This window comes from Gordionus sp. m RMFG-2023, chromosome 1 (genome assembly GCF_954871325.1).
Source record: "Gordionus sp. m RMFG-2023 chromosome 1, tfGorSpeb1-WG-v2, whole genome shotgun sequence".
NCBI classification, from domain to species: domain Eukaryota; kingdom Metazoa; phylum Nematomorpha; class Gordioida; order Chordodea; family Parachordodidae; genus Gordionus; species Gordionus sp. m RMFG-2023.
The window spans coordinates 17,715,955-17,735,728 of NC_088775.1; the positions used below are offsets into that span (position 1 = coordinate 17,715,955).

The 19,774-nt window shown below is 26.8% G+C and overlaps 1 protein-coding gene across 2 annotated transcripts in view; it reads left to right on the forward strand.

Moving 5' to 3' along the window:
• Positions 1-19,774, forward strand: part of LOC135930917 (exocyst complex component 1-like) — a 35,860-nt gene that overhangs the window by 11,641 nt on the left and 4,445 nt on the right. Inside the window, exons 9-19 of one of the 2 annotated variants that reach the window (XM_065467717.1) lie at positions 894-1,065; positions 4,274-4,410; positions 4,541-4,598; positions 5,131-5,452; positions 8,562-8,642; positions 9,040-9,202; positions 9,446-9,544; positions 10,724-10,895; positions 12,943-12,963; positions 13,608-13,732; positions 19,631-19,753. In XM_065467717.1, the coding sequence (XP_065323789.1) occupies positions 894-1,065; positions 4,274-4,410; positions 4,541-4,598; positions 5,131-5,452; positions 8,562-8,642; positions 9,040-9,202; positions 9,446-9,544; positions 10,724-10,895; positions 12,943-12,963; positions 13,608-13,732; positions 19,631-19,753 (1,473 nt within the window). Of the gene's footprint in view, positions 1-893; positions 1,066-4,273; positions 4,411-4,540; positions 4,599-5,130; positions 5,453-8,561; positions 8,643-9,039; positions 9,203-9,445; positions 9,545-10,723; positions 10,896-10,978; positions 11,038-12,942; positions 12,964-13,607; positions 13,733-19,630; positions 19,754-19,774 lie in introns of those variants that run through there. The other variant, XM_065467718.1, reaches the window with a different exon arrangement.

Consider the following 19,774-nt stretch of genomic DNA (forward strand, 5'->3'; position numbering starts at 1 on the left):
GGGAATTTCCCCCTTTCCCCCCATTGGTTACGCGCCTGTATCAATTTCTAACTATCTTATTGATTTAAAAAATATTTTTCCTTAAAATGGTATTGGTTTAGAAAATCCTGAGCGATTCGGCCCTAATCCGACCCTAAGTTGAATCCAAAAATAAAAAAGTATATTTCGGGCCTGGTTTTGACTTAAAAATTCTGAATGGTCAGACCTACCAATTTAGAGTGGTGCTTAGACTAAAATTATTATGCAAAAAACTTAGAGAAGAAAAACAAAAATTATTATTAAAACTTTTGATTGTGTTTTAAAAATAAACATCATCGTTTTCGAAAAGGATATAAAGATGAGTTGTCTGGTTAATTTAGAAAATTGAATTATTTTTTTTGATTTTCTATATCGATTGAATCAATTATTAATACCATATTCTATAAATAATTGATATGAATATATTCACATAGATTACAATAATATTGCTAATCACAGTTACTAAACTTATGTAATAGGTGTGGATTTAAGAGATCCAGATATTATTTTATCTTTTCTAAGGAAATAATTATTGCATCAATATATTTTGCTGTAAATTTATATAAAAATATATCACTTGCTAAGACATATAAAATACATTTTTTTAAGTTATTCACAAAATAAAGCCAAAATTAGTAAATAAATATATAAATATAAGATATTTGTATTAATTAATTATTTGAATCATTGGTTTTAGCATTTCCTTTAAACCAATATATATCATTTCCTGGATTGATTTAGTGCCTATTGATATTGAAGACCAACATAATTGTTATTGTTGCCAGCCCTATATACAATTATTTTATGTTTTTTTAAAAAAATAACTAGATAAATTCTAATTTTTCATTGCATTGCCATAAAAAAAATTTAACAAGGCTTACGTTACTATATATTCCAGCACTTACGAGAGAGAAATTAAAGAATTTTTCGATAAGTGCAAATCCGTTCTCATTTCTCACGCGTCCCCCGCCATTAACTCACTCGCGCCTTCAAATGTTAACGAAAATAACCCTCTGCATAAGCGGTCTCTAACTCTTCACAGCTCAGGTTTTCATTCCTCCCCTCTTCCTAAAGTTGACGTCCAAATTTGATTTACTTTTTGTATAGCAACAATCTATATAGAACTGTACAACGAATTAGAACAGTTGTTGCATCATACATTATTGTTTACTAAAAGTAATCAGCTGTGAATTTAATTTTAAAAAATGATATATGGCCGTCGTTTGGGATGTTAAATAATGTATCTAGCATTAAAATATTTTCTTATATGGGCAAAACGTTTTTTTAAGTCTTCCTTAAACTCATAATATAGTGACGCCATTTTTAACCTATTTTTTTTGGTTTATTAGTCGAATTTGCGTCTAGTTGTTAACACTGGATATTAATAAGTTTTAGCCTTACAAATTGTTCTTATTAGATTGATTTAAGTGAAACCATTATAAGACTTTATTTACAGTAAACACGTTATGTTAAAGCGTTACGTTATTTAACACAGCGTTATTACAAAATAAAACCAATAAATAGTTATAAATGTATAAATATGACCGTTATGATGATAACACTATGATAAAGTTTGAAAAACATATGTTGCGATGCATTGATAATAAATATGCGATACAATTATAAAATAATAGCGAATTCGGTAATAAAGTAAAGGATTTTTCTTAAATATTATATAAAATAATTATCTCTATTTTAGCTTTATTTTAAATTAATTTTAAAAACTGAACTAGCTGTAATAACGCTACTTTAAATAACGCAACGCTTAAAGATAATGCGTTTATAAATTCAACGTAAGTTACATATTCTCATCAATAAAAAAAACGCTTTCCAACTTTTCTTATTGTTTATTATTTAACCCATCCAAATTTTGCAATGTAAAAATTCTTGATATCGTCATTAATTTTTTTTATCAGATGCATAGTCGTCACGCCATAAACCGACGATTAAATGTCTCATTATATATATTTGTTACATTATTTAATTCACTTGAATAGTCCTTAAGATACTCATGTCTAGGAATGTTAATTTCACGGGAAAGTTATGGAAAAAACGAGAAATTATCTTTTTAAAAATACTTTACAGGTCAATATTGATTATTTTTTCATGTTTTCTTGAAAATATATAGATTAGAAACTTTATATTTAAACATAAATGATTTAATTTCAACTAATTTGTTAGTTATTTTCGTTTAAAGATGAAAATGATTCCAGATCAGCCTGGAAATCTAGAATTCAGCAATTTGTCATTTGCAGAAATTTTTTTCCTCAGATATACCATAAACTGAGGCTTGGTTCTTATAAAAGACAATTTTTGGACCTCATTTTTTAAAATCTTATTTCTAGATTTCGAATGAATATTTTCAAAAGAGGACCATATTCTTTTCAACGCTGCCCCTGTCGGGTGACACTGGTAAAATCCGTATGCTAGAGTCGATCGTATTGAATGCAACATAAACATAATGAAATATTGAACACAATTTTAAGATTATAAAAAGGTTTAGGTTATTATTTACTAAAATATAAAGTATTTAACCTTTTCCATTGGATCTTGTAAATAATGTACCTTGCAAATTTGCCACATTTAAAATCTTCCCTTGCCTGATATTTGGATAGGCTTCCCATTACTTTCGCATATCTAAATCTAGAAATCCAGAAAATAAGGTTACGATATTCTAACCCCTTTCAACTTCATTGTCTTTTAAATTAAATCTTCAAAACCTTGGATCAAATATATGAGCAGCATAATGTACATGGCAGAAAAGAAATTCGGCTTAAACTACTCAATCTCTGAACGCTCTGCAACAATGTTGATATTGTTTTATAATTGTTAAATGTATCCTTGATATAAATAATTGCTTGAAGGACGTCAAATAAATTTGTGTAAATATGACTTTTATAAAATTGTAGAGTTGCATAAGATCATTTAAAAACCCATCATCATTATCGAGAAGAGTAAGTCATTTATCTCGTTAAGTAAAAATATCAAGAATTGCCATTTCCAATAAAATATATTTATATTTTAATATAAGATATTTACCATCAAAACTGGCTAGGCAACTAAAGGAAACAATTTTATTTTTATTTCTAAGGAGTTGTTTTTCCTTTATGATAAAAAAATATTGTTAGATTTTACATATTGGATGACACTGAGCTTTGTGACTAAAACTTGAATCGACAATATTTTATTTGTTAAACCCTTTAGAAGTAACATAAGTCTATAAGCGGCACACCCAATGCATTTAATAGTTGGATATATAATTTTTATAACGGTCCATGTTTTCTTCATATTTACTTGCTTTATCCCTTATCTTGGTGTTTATTTTTGTAATTCCCTATCATTTTATAAATAAATTGAATTAGGGAGCAATATGCATAATGGGAGATTATATATCTAATGAATTTATTAGAATAATTGATGAAATATTAAACACAAATTAACACCATAATAACTTATAATATAAGTAATTTGAAGAAAGCATCGACACTTGCAAGAAATAAATATCCAATTATCGATTGTATTGTGGGTGTAGCTCATGGATTAATTTGTTTTTAAAATAGAGCAAATTAAATTGCTCAATTCAAATTTTAATAGCAAAGGCCAAAGGTATTGTAAATTATTATAAAATAACAATATTCTCTTGTGAACATTTAAGGGAAAACAATTAGAGATAAAAATAGGATTGTCCTAAAATTAGCCTAATTAAATTCTTTGGTTAGGTATAGTTTTGATGATTAATTAAAGCCTGTTTAAAAAGTAGGTATTTTGCAGGAAATGATAATACTAGAGACTTACTCTTTCATAATGAAGGTATTGTTTTAAATGATCCTGTATTATACATTACAAGAACCATTTTTATACAAATAATCCAAGTTTCTGACGTTTCTCAGGCATTTACTTATATCAGGAGATATTCAACAATTATAAAGCAGGATCAAATCTCTTGTAGAACGAAATTATAGAGATTTAAAAAAAATTTATAAACCGAGAAATTTTATCTTCAAGCGAAGATAACGAAAATAATTGAAATTAATACTTGGTTAAATAGTAGGTTAATAATCTATATATTTTTAATAAAACATAGGGAAGAGAATCAATATTGACGTTTAAAATATTTTTTAAAAGGAAATTTTCCGTTGTTTTCCTATTTTCCCAAAATTTCCCAGAATGATAATTTCCCGGAAAATTTAAGTCGCTATTTTAATATCGTTTCGAATTGTGAACATTATTTAGGCATTTCAAATTCACTTTTTAGGTGTCCATAGTAAAATGAGCGTTACTCATATCGAAAGCGGCCGATCTGATATGAAGAGAGATAATTGGCTTAAGGAGATAGGCTCTCTTAATCAATCAATAAATTCCACGTTAAATCACGGTATCGATTTTAAAACGGTAATATTATATTTTTAAATAATACTATATTTTGTTGGCCAAGAATAGTATTGGTATTTTTTTTTACCGGAGTGGAATATTTAAGATTATTAATTTTAAAAAAAATTTATATTAAAACAAACCATTTTAGTTATTCGATAAGGTTATATCAAATATCACAAACGTTATAAGAGAAGAACAAGAATTCGGTATTATTTTTAGCCTTTTATTTAAAAACAAAGTATGAAACCTAATTCATATATAAATAAATGGCAGCATAAAAAATATTTGAGATATTGATCCCTATTTTTGAGTTATATTTTTGTTAAATTTTAACATTTTTAATCTCAATTTTTTAACAAAAAAAATCATAATTTGGATTTTAATTTTCATATACGCACTTTATTAAAAATAGGAATTCCGTTTTTTTAAAAAAAAGAGTGACACAAAGTTAAAGATTAAAAAAAACACGATACACCATAATTGTATTTAGGCCTGTTCAAAAACGAATCGAATAGTGAATTATTCGTATTCGCTTATTTTAAATAGATCTAATAATTTACTATTATTAAAAAGAATAATTCATTATTCTAATACTTTAAACAAGTTGTCCGACCCGACCCTAATTTTTGCACGGACTAGGCCATGCTGGCCTTTAATGTCGAATTCGAAAATTTCAATTAAAATGCTTAATATAAATAAATAGAAATCATGTTAAAATGTGTTATTATAATTGCTAAGTTATATCGCAGTTTGACCTTACCCGCGAAGCGCCTATAAGCTTGCAAGAAGACATTCCTACTCAAACTTTTCCTCTCTCATCATCCTCGACTCGACATACCAGCGTCGGTCAAGAAAGAAAATTACCTCAAAATCAATCAAAAATATTCGCTAAATCCATCATTTTGAATTCCACATTGTCAAGCACGGCCAATAATACTAGTTACGATTCAAAGGACGCTAAGGCTGTCAATGAGTATGGCTCCGCTGGTATTAACAATGGAATAGAGGGCGTTAATTATTCTATGCAGCCCTCCGATTTTGCCTCGGATATGACCGATAAGTTTGCCATATTTTAAAAAAGATAATTCATTCATTTTAAAAAGTATAACTGAGTTTAATGTTTCTAACTGTTGAAAAATAATTTTACAATGAAATCAGACCTGTGTCTACGGTTTTCTCATGGGGTAGGAAAACATTTTGGGTTACTCCCCTCCCCCTTAAAATTTATTAATGGGATTTAAGTCAATCCAGTTTTAGAAGGACTTTATCTAGATTATAAATTTTTTTAATTCGTGGGCTTTGTAGAGGGATAATTTTTCCCGGTATTGCATATTTCTTAGAATTATGCTTACAAAAATACGAATCGAATACTTCATTATTCGTATTTAATTTGTATTTTTGAATCAAATAATTATATTAAAAATATTCGATTCGAATATTTAATTCTTTAAAAATATTTACAAAAAGGAAAAAATGGATTATTGAAATTAAAGTGATTTATAGATGTGGAATAAAGTAAAAATAAATAAAAAGTTCCCAAGGAACTATGAACTTGTTAAATACTTGGGAATTGAAATAATTATTAAGAATTGTGCATTAATTTATATTTCCAACATTTATTTTTTTCAAATATAATTTAAATGTATATATCAAATTTTTTAAAAAAATTATATTATTTACAAAGTTCATTTTCGAGACATTAATTTGCCGATTATATACATTTAATATTTTATCATTAATTTTATTTAAATTTGTATATTAGAAATTGTCAATATTTTATTGTCAGTAGTAGTAGTATTGTTAAACAACTCGATTTGATCCAATTTTTCTTAAGCTTCGAGATTTTTCTGATGTCTAAACCTTTGTGCCATCTATAAAATCTTTAGGCTTGAGTAATATTTTTTTGGATAAAACATTGAGTTCGTCATTTTAGAATCGGTGGAAATCGACCCGTTTTCTTAAACTTAAGATAATCTTTATTAACTTTTAGAATATTTTTTAGAAAAAATTTAATCCCCCCCCCCCTCCCTACGAATTCTTGCGTGCGTGCCTAGATATAACGAAAATATCTATAATAGATAAAGATACTTTTATAAAAATATACTTGAATTAAAAACAGATAATATTTTATATTTACAACTCTGGATTTTTTTACTTCCTCCCTCCCTTCCTTGGTTACCAATGAATGAAACTTTCATAAAAGTGATGGTTAACACTCGAGGGATTTACTATTATTATATAAAAAAAATTAAAAAAGTAATAGGTTAATTTTTAATTCTGATTGTGAGTTAGCTTAAATATAAGATAATAAATTTATATTTTTGATACCTTACATATGGAATAATTTTTAAAGGGATCATAACTATCCGATATCTTCATGGGATTTAAAGGGATCCCTTTAAAATTTCAATTTTTTAAAGGATAAAGAACTATACGGCATTATCACGTTTGAACCATGATATAGAAGAATCTTATTTTAAAAAGCGTTTTCCGCGCGTTTTGTTTTTTAATTTTATTGTTATTCATTAATTTTCAATGTTGTTTTTTTGGCCTTATGAAATAAGATATGTCTAATATAGGGTATCAATCGATAACTAATCAAAAGATCTTTCAACTGGAGGTCAATCTCTCTCCCATAATGGGCGGGTACAGGTCTTGGGGGGTCAGAAATATTTTTATCAACACAAAATATCGATATGGGTATCAAATAAAAGCTAATTTTAATATGGCTTGAATGAAAGTCTTCATTCTTGGTCTGGATGGGTGGATATGACTTGGTCTGGGGGGTGGATGGAGGGGGGGGGGTAAAAAATATTTTTTTTAGATATGGATATCAAATAAAAGCTAATTTTAATATCGTTTGACTGAAAGTCTTCATTCTTGGTCTGGATGGGGTTGACTTGGTCTGGGGAGGGGGTGGGGTGTAAAAAATATTTTTTTTAGATATGGGTATCAAATAAAAGCTAATTTTAATATCGTTTAAAATTCTTTATTCTTGGTCTTGATGGGTATGACTTGGTCTGGGGGGTAGGAGTGGAGGGGATGTAAAAAATAAATTTTTTGATATGGGTATCGAATAAAAGCTAATTTTAATATCGTTTGACTGAAAGTCATCATTCTTGGTCTGGATAGGTATGACTTGATCTTGGGGATGTAGAAGGGGGAGTGTATAAAATATTTTTTTTTGATATGTGTATCAAATAAGAGGTAATTAAAATATTTTTTTATTGTAATAATATTAATCACTCATTGAGGGCGGGTTTAGGTCTTGGGGGGTCAGAAATATTTTTATCACCACAAAATATCGATATGGGTATCAAATAAAAGCTAATTTCAATATCTTTAGATTGAAATTATTCATTTTTTGTCTTGATGGATATGACTGTCAGGCCCTCAACATATTAACAAAATGTCTAGTTGGATAGAATTCACAGAAATAAAATCGGTTCCAATCCTCTGAACTTGAAATATATAATTTGCAGTGTTCTATAGCGCGTTATTCCATAGCTATTTATTTAGTATCGATAGCTTTAGCGTGCTACATTTTTTTAAAAAGAGAGATAGCGGTAGCTCTTTACTAAATAATTAGCAAAAATTATTATAATAATTTTATAATTAATTCTACATAATCTTTTTATTTTAAAATTTACATTTAAAAATATACATTGTAAATACATTTTTCAAAAAAAAATGATTTTTAAATGTCGACAGTAGACATTGTTAATGAAAATAATTTTGGTACAGATATCGATTAATACCCTATATTAGACATATCTTATTTCATAAGGCCAAAAAAAACATTGAAAATTAATGAATAACAATAAAATTAAAAAACGAAACGCGCGGAAAAGTTTTTTAAAATAAGATTCCTCTTTATCACGATTAGAACGTAATAATACCGTATTATCATTCCTTAACTTAAAACCCTAATTTTTTAGTTATCCCTTTATAACCCGTGAAGATCCCGGATAGTTATGATCCCTTTAAAAATTACGACAAATATATTATAAATATATATATATAAACCTATTTATGATGTTTATTTACCATCCATAAATTTAAAACTTTACCTCTTAAACAGATTTCTGGAACGATATGTCTAAACGGGAACGTTTATAATCGCGTTTTGTATAATATATAATTTTGTATATGCGTTAATTTATAATTAGGGAATTCCTGATTTTATTATTTCCAACGCTCCCTGCCGACATGGATTCATTCTTGATCAATAGCGACAGGATGTCTAAATTGTGAGTGTATCATTAATAATATGTAGCTTAAATAAATTAAGATTTAAAAAAAATGGATCAAATATTACATTTTATAACGAACCAGGGCGAAAGATCCTCTCATCTCAAATTATTTTTCATGGGTAGAATTAGGTAAATTTAGAAATATCTGTTATCGTGCAAAGTAATTACATGAATAATAAAATGTAACCACGATGAGGATACTAAAATAATTGTGCTGCCTAAGAAAAGGGACACAAAAAAACACTTAGTATTTTAATACTTTTGTTATTGAAAAAATATTATATTAAAATGTATGTTCGCAAACAAAAGGTGACAAATAATTTAAAAACGTTACAAATATAACACTAGTTACGGCGGTTTATTTATTTTATTAACATTATTATTTTTTTTGAAGTTATTCACTCCGCGCATTAGTCAAGTTGATGGATTATTTTATCTTGCAAAATGTCAACGGCAATATTTCCAATTCGTCATATAATGACCTCTCATCTGCCTACGCCAGGTTGCTGCTATTGAATAGTATGATATTATCGAAGCGACACATGGATAAATTTATGGTAGCTGCAACATTTCTACACCCAATTTTTTTTAAATAAGATTTATTTTGCATCACAGTTTTTTTTAAACATCATACTCTGATTTTGACTACTTTTTTGTTTTTCTATTCATTTCTATATTATAAACAAAACCATAAAAGCCAATTTTTTTCATAGCATGTTTTACAATGATATAGTATATAAGAAAGAAAGAATTTTGAAAAAATTTAATTTTTTTAAATTTAAATGTTAAAAACATATCAGAACTCTATCATCAAAAATATGGAGGACCCAAAGAACATCAGACAAATCAATAAATCAAACTATGGTGGGGGTGTTCTCAATTTTGTCACCGAATTTCCGGTTAAATTTTTATCTTAAAAAAATAAAATAATATGTAATATATAACCGATTAACAAGATCCTTTCAATTTAAGCCTTACAAAGCCATTTTTTTTATCTAGATGCGCGTTAATAAAACGTTATGCTGGAATATAAAATGCCTTTGGCATGAATTAAGTGCGATTACGCATTTCGTATTACAGTGAACGAAGCGGTCCCTTTCATTGTTTTAAAAAATATTTAACGTTTTAGGGTAGCTGCTTTTATTTAGCGTAATGGGGCAAATAAAGCAGAGATGCATGAGGTCATTTTTTAGATAACTGATAAAATCATACCAAGAAATTATTTTGTTATTATATGTTAGGCCAATTCGAATACGAATCGAATAAAGAAATTCGTATTCTATTATTTTTAACGAATCGAATAATTTACTATTCGTAATTATGCCAATCAAATACGAATCAATGTATAATATTATTCATACTCGTTTTTGATTAAGCCTATTTATGTTTAGTGTTTATTGCAGTAAAAAAATCCATAAAATTCAGCAGTTTTTTTTAAAAATAATTAATACAACACAATAAAAGTTGGAAGGAATCAAAAGTAAATGGGGAGATTAATTTTATTTCTTCCATATCGGTTTAAAAATTTTGTACATAATTTTCTTTTAAAGGTGATGTCATAAATATAATTAATAAACTAACCTTAACGAAAAAAAGGTATACAAAATTTTCTTTTAGAGGCTATGTCCTAAATAAAATTAATAAACTTTCGTAACTTTTACGGAAAAAGATAAGTAAGTTATTTTTGATAAAAACAGAATAGTGGCCCTAAATCATTTATTCGAATTTACGAAAGTTTAGTGATTTTTTAAAGTTCGAGAAAAATTTAATAAATTTGTGAAATTTTTACGAAAAAAGTAAGCAATAATTAATTTATTCAAATTATAAGAAATTGTCAGTTATATTAATCAAAATGGGAATTACTTAAATAAAAATAATTTAGTAAGGATTATAAATTTCAAAATTTATAAAACTTTAAAAAAATTGAATGCAATTTGGACATGCTTCAGAAAGTTAGGAAAGATTTGAAATTTTCAGATTTTTTTAAATATATTTGGAACATAGCCTAAAATCAATTCAGGATAGGTTAAAAAATTATGAGGATTAAATTGTAATGATTTTTTCTTTTCTTTAAATAGAAACTAGCCGATAATCTAGAAGCTATTTTTAAGTCGGCCGATCTGGATGGTTATAATAGCAAGCGGAGAGAAATGGATAAATGGTACACCCTACTGGTTAGAGCTATGTTCAATAACGTCAATAAGATCGCTTATGAGCAAGTCAAACTGCCGAGGGATGTCGTTCTTTTTGGTTAAATATGAATAAATGATATTTCGACTAATATTTTTTTAAAAATTAAAATCTTGCTTCTACTTTTTTTCCTTTCCTTCCAGATGAATTGGGATATACATAAATAGTTTATAAGAGCATTCGTTTCTCGCTTATTTGTAACAAGGAAAATAAAATATGTTGTGAAATATTATACAAGTTTTATGATGGAGTCTTTGTTATCCTTACATCAGCGTTGTGCCTGCCTCAACTTAATTTTGATAACTAAGGTGGATGTTGAACATGCACTAACCAATAAAAGAGTGATCAGAAACTTCTCTTTCAAAATATGTCAAGCAATGATGAAATAACATAAATAAGACAGGTATTCAAAGTTGTCAGATCTTGATATAAAACCAGATGAAACTAAGTTTACGATGCTCTTTAAATTAATGGCAATGGGCTGTTTTCAAAGACCCGGGGATAAATGTTTTTCAATATGGCTAAAATGATACCTCTGACTCAAAGATCAGTATAAATATTTAACAAGTAATTTAGAATTAAACCAAGATCCCGTTTGAAGCCGCATCTTGTTAAAATGCCCCTTCTTATTTTATAAATTAGAAACCTTACTTTACTTCCTTACTTCTATTTTCTAATATACGTTTGCCAATTCCTAACAAATTTTAGCTTTATTTTATATCATATTTATTTAAACCCTCACAACATAGGTGGAAATATACCCCCTTGATTACATAAACTATTTCACCCCAAATCTTACATAATTATATCTCAGAAAATATTAAAAATGGATACCTAGAATTTTCCACAATTATTGTAAATATGTAAAGATCATAAATATAAAATTTTCAGATTTATTTTTAATTCTAAAAAAAGTTGTGGCATTTTTCGTTGTACTCTGCTAGAATTTTTAGAACCATTAAGAAAAATTCAAATTTGACTATATCATTGTCACCACTGCAAGACCTCGCCAGTTGCATTTTTGAATTGTTCAGGAGAGAAAAAAAGCTAAGTTAACTGTTTTTATATAAAATATAAAACTTATTAATGAATTTTAACTTATAATTTAATACTTCTTCATTAGAATAGGTTTTATTGTAAAATATTCACATATGATACCCCCACCAGGCCACTTATGAGTTTTTGTTTTTAAATAATGTGCTTTTTTAAGCAATTACGAGGTTTTAAAAGCAAGTATTTGAAAATATATACTAGGTTTTGATGACTTGTTTTTTTTTGTTTTATATGTGGTTATGTTATTTGATAAAAAAAACCACTATTTTTTAGATATTCTGGCTTATAGGTGAACCCATTTATCCAAAAAATGCTACTTAAGTGTCGTGGTGATGACGATACATTTTATTAATTCAATAGTGATTATATACAAATTATCGTTTTGGTGTCTATTCGATGATGACAGATATCACTTACCGGTTATTGAGTATGGTATTATATAGCAGATCGAAAACAACCACATGATTTTACCCTTTAATATTTAGCAAAAGGATATTATTCATTTTAATAAAGTTTGGTTGTTATTTATCAAAATCTTTATAAAGTTTGATCATTGTTTGGCATGTTTTCTTAAAATTTGTTCTTTATTTAACAAATCACTAGTCTTTAAACCATCATATGTTTGATTTAAGAATTTTTTACTCCACCAGTTTTAAAATAACATTAAAATTTTCAACTTTTGAGTCAAATAATATTATATCAAAAAATTAAAATAACTTTTTTAAATATTAATTTGCCATTTACAAACATTATTAGTAATAAAAACAAAATTCGATTTAAAACAAATTATGTAAGTATAAAAATGGGGATTATTTACCCCCTAGCTCAACAAATCGTAAATATCTCAAAAACTATAAAATGAATAATCATTAAATTTGGTATATACCTTATTACAAAACATTAAAGTGTAAACCAAGCTCAAAATATCTTATTTTTATATTATCAATTACAAAATTTATGGGGTATTAATACCACTTTTGTTCTGAAGGGTTTAACAATTATATATGCACATAATATTGATTATAATAACTTATTTTATATTATTTAATTTTAGAAAATTATCACGCCATATTCAGTAAGTTTTATATTTATTTTATCGTAATTTTTTTAGAGCTATATAAAAAAAACGTTTATACCGTTGCTTAATTAGAAAACTAATTGACGTTACTTTAGCTGTGCCTATTTTTAAAGTTATCTTATATATAGCTCTATATTCTTCCTCATAAATACTTTAAGTTATCTTATATATATTGCTTTATATTCTTCCTCATAAATTCATGTTTAATAAAGTTTTGAATCAGTTAGTAATTTAATGTTAATATAATTTATAAAAAGATTATATTGTTTTCTATTTTTATTATCCTTTATAAATGTTTCAAATAGTATAATATAAATTCTGTGTTTTTAGATTTGAAATTTTTTTTTTAAATCTTATCGATTTCTGTATAATAAAAATTCGTTCGATCAACACTTTTCTAACATTAAAAGATAAATTTTTTAAAAGATTTATTAATTGTTTGCAAGTACACTTTGGTTTTACTTTTTGGTTTATTTAAAGTACACCTTTGTCGTATATTTTACATTCGATTGTTTTTTTTGTGCATAAAGGATGAATAGAGCTATTGAAATATAAAAGTTTAAAGAAAACACATATGGAACATAGGGTAATGAAAATAACTGCACAGAATAATTCAAATTCATTTTAAAAAATACCCATAGCTGCTCTGTCATATCTTAAGATTCCGGTTTTAGAGATGGAAAAAAAGGAAGCCAAACAGAAATACAAATCGCACATTCATTCATACGTTGAATCCATTTTGGGAAAACCGTTAGAAAAATTGAATGTAAATTAGTTTTTTTATATAAAATATCCTTTCTTTTTCAACCTTAACTAGTTCTGTTCGTCTTTTTCCCCTTATCTTTAAATCATAACAAATTTTAAAGCTAAAGCCCCCAAATACTTTTTCCCAAGAAGGTGCCTATATTTTTTAGGATGATGCTATCAAATTAGATTTGTTTATGGCAGGAAAACACTTTGTTTAAAGTTTCGCTGAAATCCTCATCTATTTTTGTTTCGCTATAAATCAAACCAAATATTTGCTTTTCCAATTAAATTTTATTTTATACATCGTTTTTGGGTCATTCCATGTCAAATGAGCAAAAAAAATGAGATTTTCGGCCGACCCCCTTCGATTTTTTTAAAATTTAGTAAGCAAAGAAAGGTTAGTGTAGTTAAGAAATAGCCAAAATTTTAGCCTCGTAACATTTATATTTTTGGAGATATTAGGGTTCAAAGTGGCAAAAATGACGTATTTTTACCATTATCTGCCTTCATTCAATTAAGCATATCTTAAAAACTATCTAATTGTAAATAACAAATTTAATATCAAAATTACGTACAAAGATTCTACTTTTAGATAAAAAAAAAATTTTTTTTTTCAATTTCCGGCCATTTTATTAAATATATAAGGACTAAAAACGATTTTTTAAAAATTATACGACCTTCAATTTTTTTAAAAAATTTAGTAGACAACACTGAACTCTTCCTTTATATTTATAAAAAAAAATTGGTCTGGGACGAGGCCATCTTCATTCTCAAAATCGATAAAAATGTTTAGAAAAGTGTATAAATATTTTCCCGAAAGGGGGCGTCTTTGCATAAATTTATATTTAAATCAGTTTTTAATGGTTTTTCTTAGACTATTTGATATAATTTAAAGGAGTATTTATCTTGTAAGTGAAAATAACATAAATGGGGCTTTCATTCAATTATAGAAATTGCCTATCGATAAAAGAAATTCAATTTATTACTTTATTTATAATTTTTTATAAAATTTTTTGCTAATATAACATATATTAATATTAATAAAATATATTAAACCAAATTTATACTTCTTGAATATATGAATCAGAATCTTTAGCATTTCATATATGGCGCCCTAAATATTAAAAATAATTGATATAATATAAATTTTAAAATCTAATATATAACTCACTTTTAAAAGATTCTAATTTTTCGGTAGCGCATTTACTTTCTTGTGACGACAATGTGTAACTACGGCCAGTAGCAGTTAACGGTGAAACTAATGTTAAGATATGACATTTTGGCAAGTAGAGAGTGTCGTCTATACTTGGAAATGTAAAGGAATTAGAAGGTCCGGATGGGTGTAAAAACTTTATATATATTTCTTCCTCCTTTTGATTTTTCCCTAAAACTAAGGCTAACCACCAATTAGAATCATAAACACATGTTATATACCCTGATATCTCTCCAAAAATGATAATCATTATATGATAAATATTCTATATTACTTTCTATTGAATTGGAATACATTTTACTCTTAAATTGATATAGACCTGTGGGAATCACCGTGTGAATTTTCTGTGTTCCAGGTATAGGTCTCGTTTTTGAAAACCTTTCCCTGAGTAATATTTCTTCGTGATCATAATTTTCTTGGGTCATATATTCAAAATATATGCCATTAATATTTTCTTTAGCGAACTCGTACAATTCATATGATGTGGTTATTTGCTTTGAGTAAGGTCTTTGTAAACTAGCCCTAGCGGCTAATCTTTTAACAGTGCCACCAATCCCATCACAAACACTTTTCCCATGTGCTGTAGCAGAAAAATGCCATTCCGCCTGTATCCCGAAATCCATTTCATGATGGCAAATATTAATAAAATTTTTACGATTTTTATACTGTGCAGCAGATCCATCGGAAAAATAAAAAATTTTATTTGGCATACAAATTTTATTAATTAAAAAATTTACCAATGTTTTTTGGAAATAATGTACTGCTATTGTATTGTGTTGCAAAGATTCGGATATCATTACATAATTTAGGCAACAAATATTGGCTAAATTATCTTTATAATATATAACAAAAGGGTGAACAGTGGATTGAGCTCTATTCCAATGATAACTTTGTACTTCATCCTGAAGTATAAAGCTATAGTTTTCTGAAAAATCACATAAAATTAAATATTGGCCTTTGTCTAAGTTCAATTTTAGATTTTTTTGATACAATGATTGTTGCGTTGAAATAAAAGAATGGGGTAATAAAGATTCCATTTTTTCAAAAAAGGCATTGATAAATTCATCTACTGGCTTGGTTATTGTTTCAAGAGTGGTTCTATCTACGGATAGCCATTGTTTGTATGTTATAAATTCGATGTCCTTAGAACGAAACAATATTTCTATTTGGTGGCGTAAATTTGTTGACCCTGGACAATTATCACATTTGCCCAAATAACAGGATGGTTGAGGCGGATTACAAATTATTAAGGGTAAAATATGTTTATATGTTTTAATGGGCAACATATCATCTTTGGTTAAATTGGGTAAATTTGATCCAATGATCATTAATTTAAAATTTTGGTGGTAGCTGCAAACACAAACATTATGTGTACCACTACCTCCTACGAGTATACAATTTTTTGGGCGAATGCTTGCAAATTTCGAAAAACCGATTCTAACATCAGGCCTCATTTCCTTAAAAAATATATAAATTTCTTTCAAATTATCTAAAATTAATCTCTTTTGTATTGTATTCTTTTTTCCGTCTTCGGTCAAAATTGAAAGGCAATCTTTCTTGCCTGGCATGATTCTGCTTATTTCGTCCGTACAATAAAATTCTTGTACAATTTTAACTGTACATTCGTCTATAGTATTTCCAGGCTTGGGGTTAGGGGTTGATAAAAATCCCTTTTCCGCTATCAATAATTTAGCTTGTCTTGCCATGTATTTTGTTGTATTAAATTCATTCATTATTTTGGACACTGTCCAATTCTTTGGTAATATCGTCAAAATTTTATTTTTATCAGTTTTAGATAAGAGTGAAAAATTTTTTTTAATATTGCTTAGAATACCATCATCTTTATCGATAGTAGCTGGCTCAATCGCATTTATATCTAAATGAGTTTCTATAGCCTTTTTTATTTTGGTAATTTTTTTAATTGGATATCTTTTTTCTCTCAACCTTTTCTTTTTTATTGGAGATTCTCCAATTTCTATCAATGATGTATTAATTGATTCATAAGCCAGGTTCTCTTCGATATGATGAATATCAGGGTCTTTAAATGCGTCATTTGACTTACTAGCTGTTCCGAGTTTTCTTCGACATTTATCACATATCTTATCATCTGAGTGAAGTGACATCCAAGATTGTACATTTCTAAGATTTGTAGTTACATTATTATGTTTTAGTATTTTAAAAGGGTTACAGCATCTAGTTTTTCGAATAAGATTTTTGTTCATTTTATTGAAATTCTATATGATAAAACAAATTAATTTATAAAAATATCACCGAATATCTAATAATTACAGGTGTACCGATTAGGGGGTTAATCCGATACGATATTACAGATATTATATTGATATCGGCCAAATAACCGATATCACTAATCTGATTTTGCTCGCTCTACATATTATATATTTTATCATAACTTAAAACAAATAATTATAATTTAAATTAACCTAGTATTTCAGGACTATTTATTCATGTAAAATTCTATATAAAATTTAGTAAAAATATGGTATAATCATTTTTTGTTCCAAATACCCTATTTTGATGTAGAAAGTAACTGGTTAATTTTTGAAAAAATTATTGATTTAGTTTTAAAACCAAAAATATCCTTATAAGACATTATTAATTATTTTCATTTAGTTTTTTATAAAATTTATCGCTTCAATTAAATAATTTTTTTACCTTTGATATTATAAGAATAATTAGAATTTATTATAAGAATAATTAGAATTTATTATAAGAATAATTAGAATTTATTATAGTTTTTTTAAAATACCAAGAAATTAATTAAAAAATGAATTAATATAGTGAGCATGTGTTATTGAATGATTAATCAATTTTAAATTTTTCTTTATTTTATTGATTGAAACACTCATTTATTCTTATTTACAAGTAAAGCTATGCCGATTTTAGAAAATCCGATCCAATATTTATATTGTTTGGGTTATTGATGATACTTTTATTTTGTATATAATTTTATAATAATAATAAATTAATATTTGTAATATTTTATTAGCTTTTCCACGTCAATGGAAGAATTATAATTCTTCATATATTATTTTTTTTTGGTAAAAACAAAACAATAAATACAATGTACATAATATGGAGACACAAAAAAAATATATTATATCTTGACTTTGAAAAATTTATTTTTTTTGCGACGATCACATTATTTTAAAAAATTGATCGATATTTGGTGGATCATATTTTATTAATATTCGTTAAATATATGTTATATGGGAAAATATATAATAATTATAAATAATAATGTAATAAATTGAGTTTCTTTTATCGATAGATAATTTCTATACTTGAATGAAAGCCCCATAAGTGAAGAAAATATTATAATTTATATTTACAAGATGAATAATCCTTTAAATTATATCAAATAGTCCGAGAAAACCCATTAAAAACTGATTTAAATATAAATTTATGCAAAGACGCCCCCTTTCGGGAAAATATTTATACACTTTTCTAAACATTTTTATCGATTTTGAGAATGAAGATGGCCTCGTCCCAGACCAATTTTTTTTTATAAATATAAAGGAAGAGTTCAGTGTTGTCTACTAAATTTTTTAAAAAAATTGAAGGTCGTATAATTTCTAAAAAATTGTTTTTAGTCCTTATATATTTAATAAAATGGCCGGAAATTGAAAAAAAAAATTTTTTTTTTTATCTAAAAGTAGAATCTTTGTAAGTAATTTTGATATTAAATTTGTTATTTACAATTAGATAGTTTTTAAGATATGCTTAATTGATTGAAGGCAGATAATGGTAAAAATACGACATTTTTGCCACTTTGAACCATAATATCTCCAAAAATATAAATGTTACGAGGCTAAAATTTTGGCTATTTCCTAGTTACATTGACCTTTCTTTGCTTACCAAATTTTAAAAAAATCGAAGGGGGTCGGCCGAATCGTGGTTGATTTGTCATGGAATGACCCTTTTATAATATTATTTATAATAAATATTTTTTTTATCTATTTCTAACAATGACTTAACAGAAAATGACGATTCATACATTAAAATGTTTTTTAAAAAATTCTGCATATATATTGAAGTCCGCCATTGTAAGGCATTTAAAATGGGAAAATCAAGAAATTTAGTCGAAATGCCTTTCATGTCCTGCAGGGCTACATCAGTCAGTAAAATATTGGCCCGGCCCGTGCCCTAAAAATATTATATTTCCTTCCTATTCCCTTTTTTTTGCCTGTTTAAATATTACAATTAGAAAAGTTTAAATGAAATTAAGGGGGTAATTTATTTTTTTGTAACAATAGAATAAAATATTAACACATTAAAATAGAGAATAAAATAAATTCTTTTTTTAAAAAATTTGCCGCCAGGCCGCGGGCAGGTTCGGGCCAAAAAATTCCTATATTACCGGTCTCTAGCACCTGGCTGACTTCAGTGTATGTACATTTGATAAATTATTTGTCAGTCTAGATTAGTATTAATTGCAATGGTTTTTAATGATAATTTTTACCATATTAACTTGATGAAATTTAACTGACTGACATGATGGATGGATGCATCGATATCATCATTAAAACGGTATTTTAAGCGAGGAATTAAAAATTCATGATTTGCATATTTATTTCAGGGTGGGGTATATGACTGTTTGGTCGTCGTTTAGGGCCCCTAAAGATAGGGAATAAATTATTTTTATCAACATTATACATGTGAACATATATGTATATATTCTTAAAGGTATTTTTTGAAGGTGTCGAAAATAAGGTGATGCAAGGGGTCAAAGAAAGCGAGATAGGTTACCAAATTGCTTTCAGTAAAACCGAACTTAAAAGGGTGATTAAAGAATATTCCGGCAAAGAAGTTTGATAATTATATTTATTA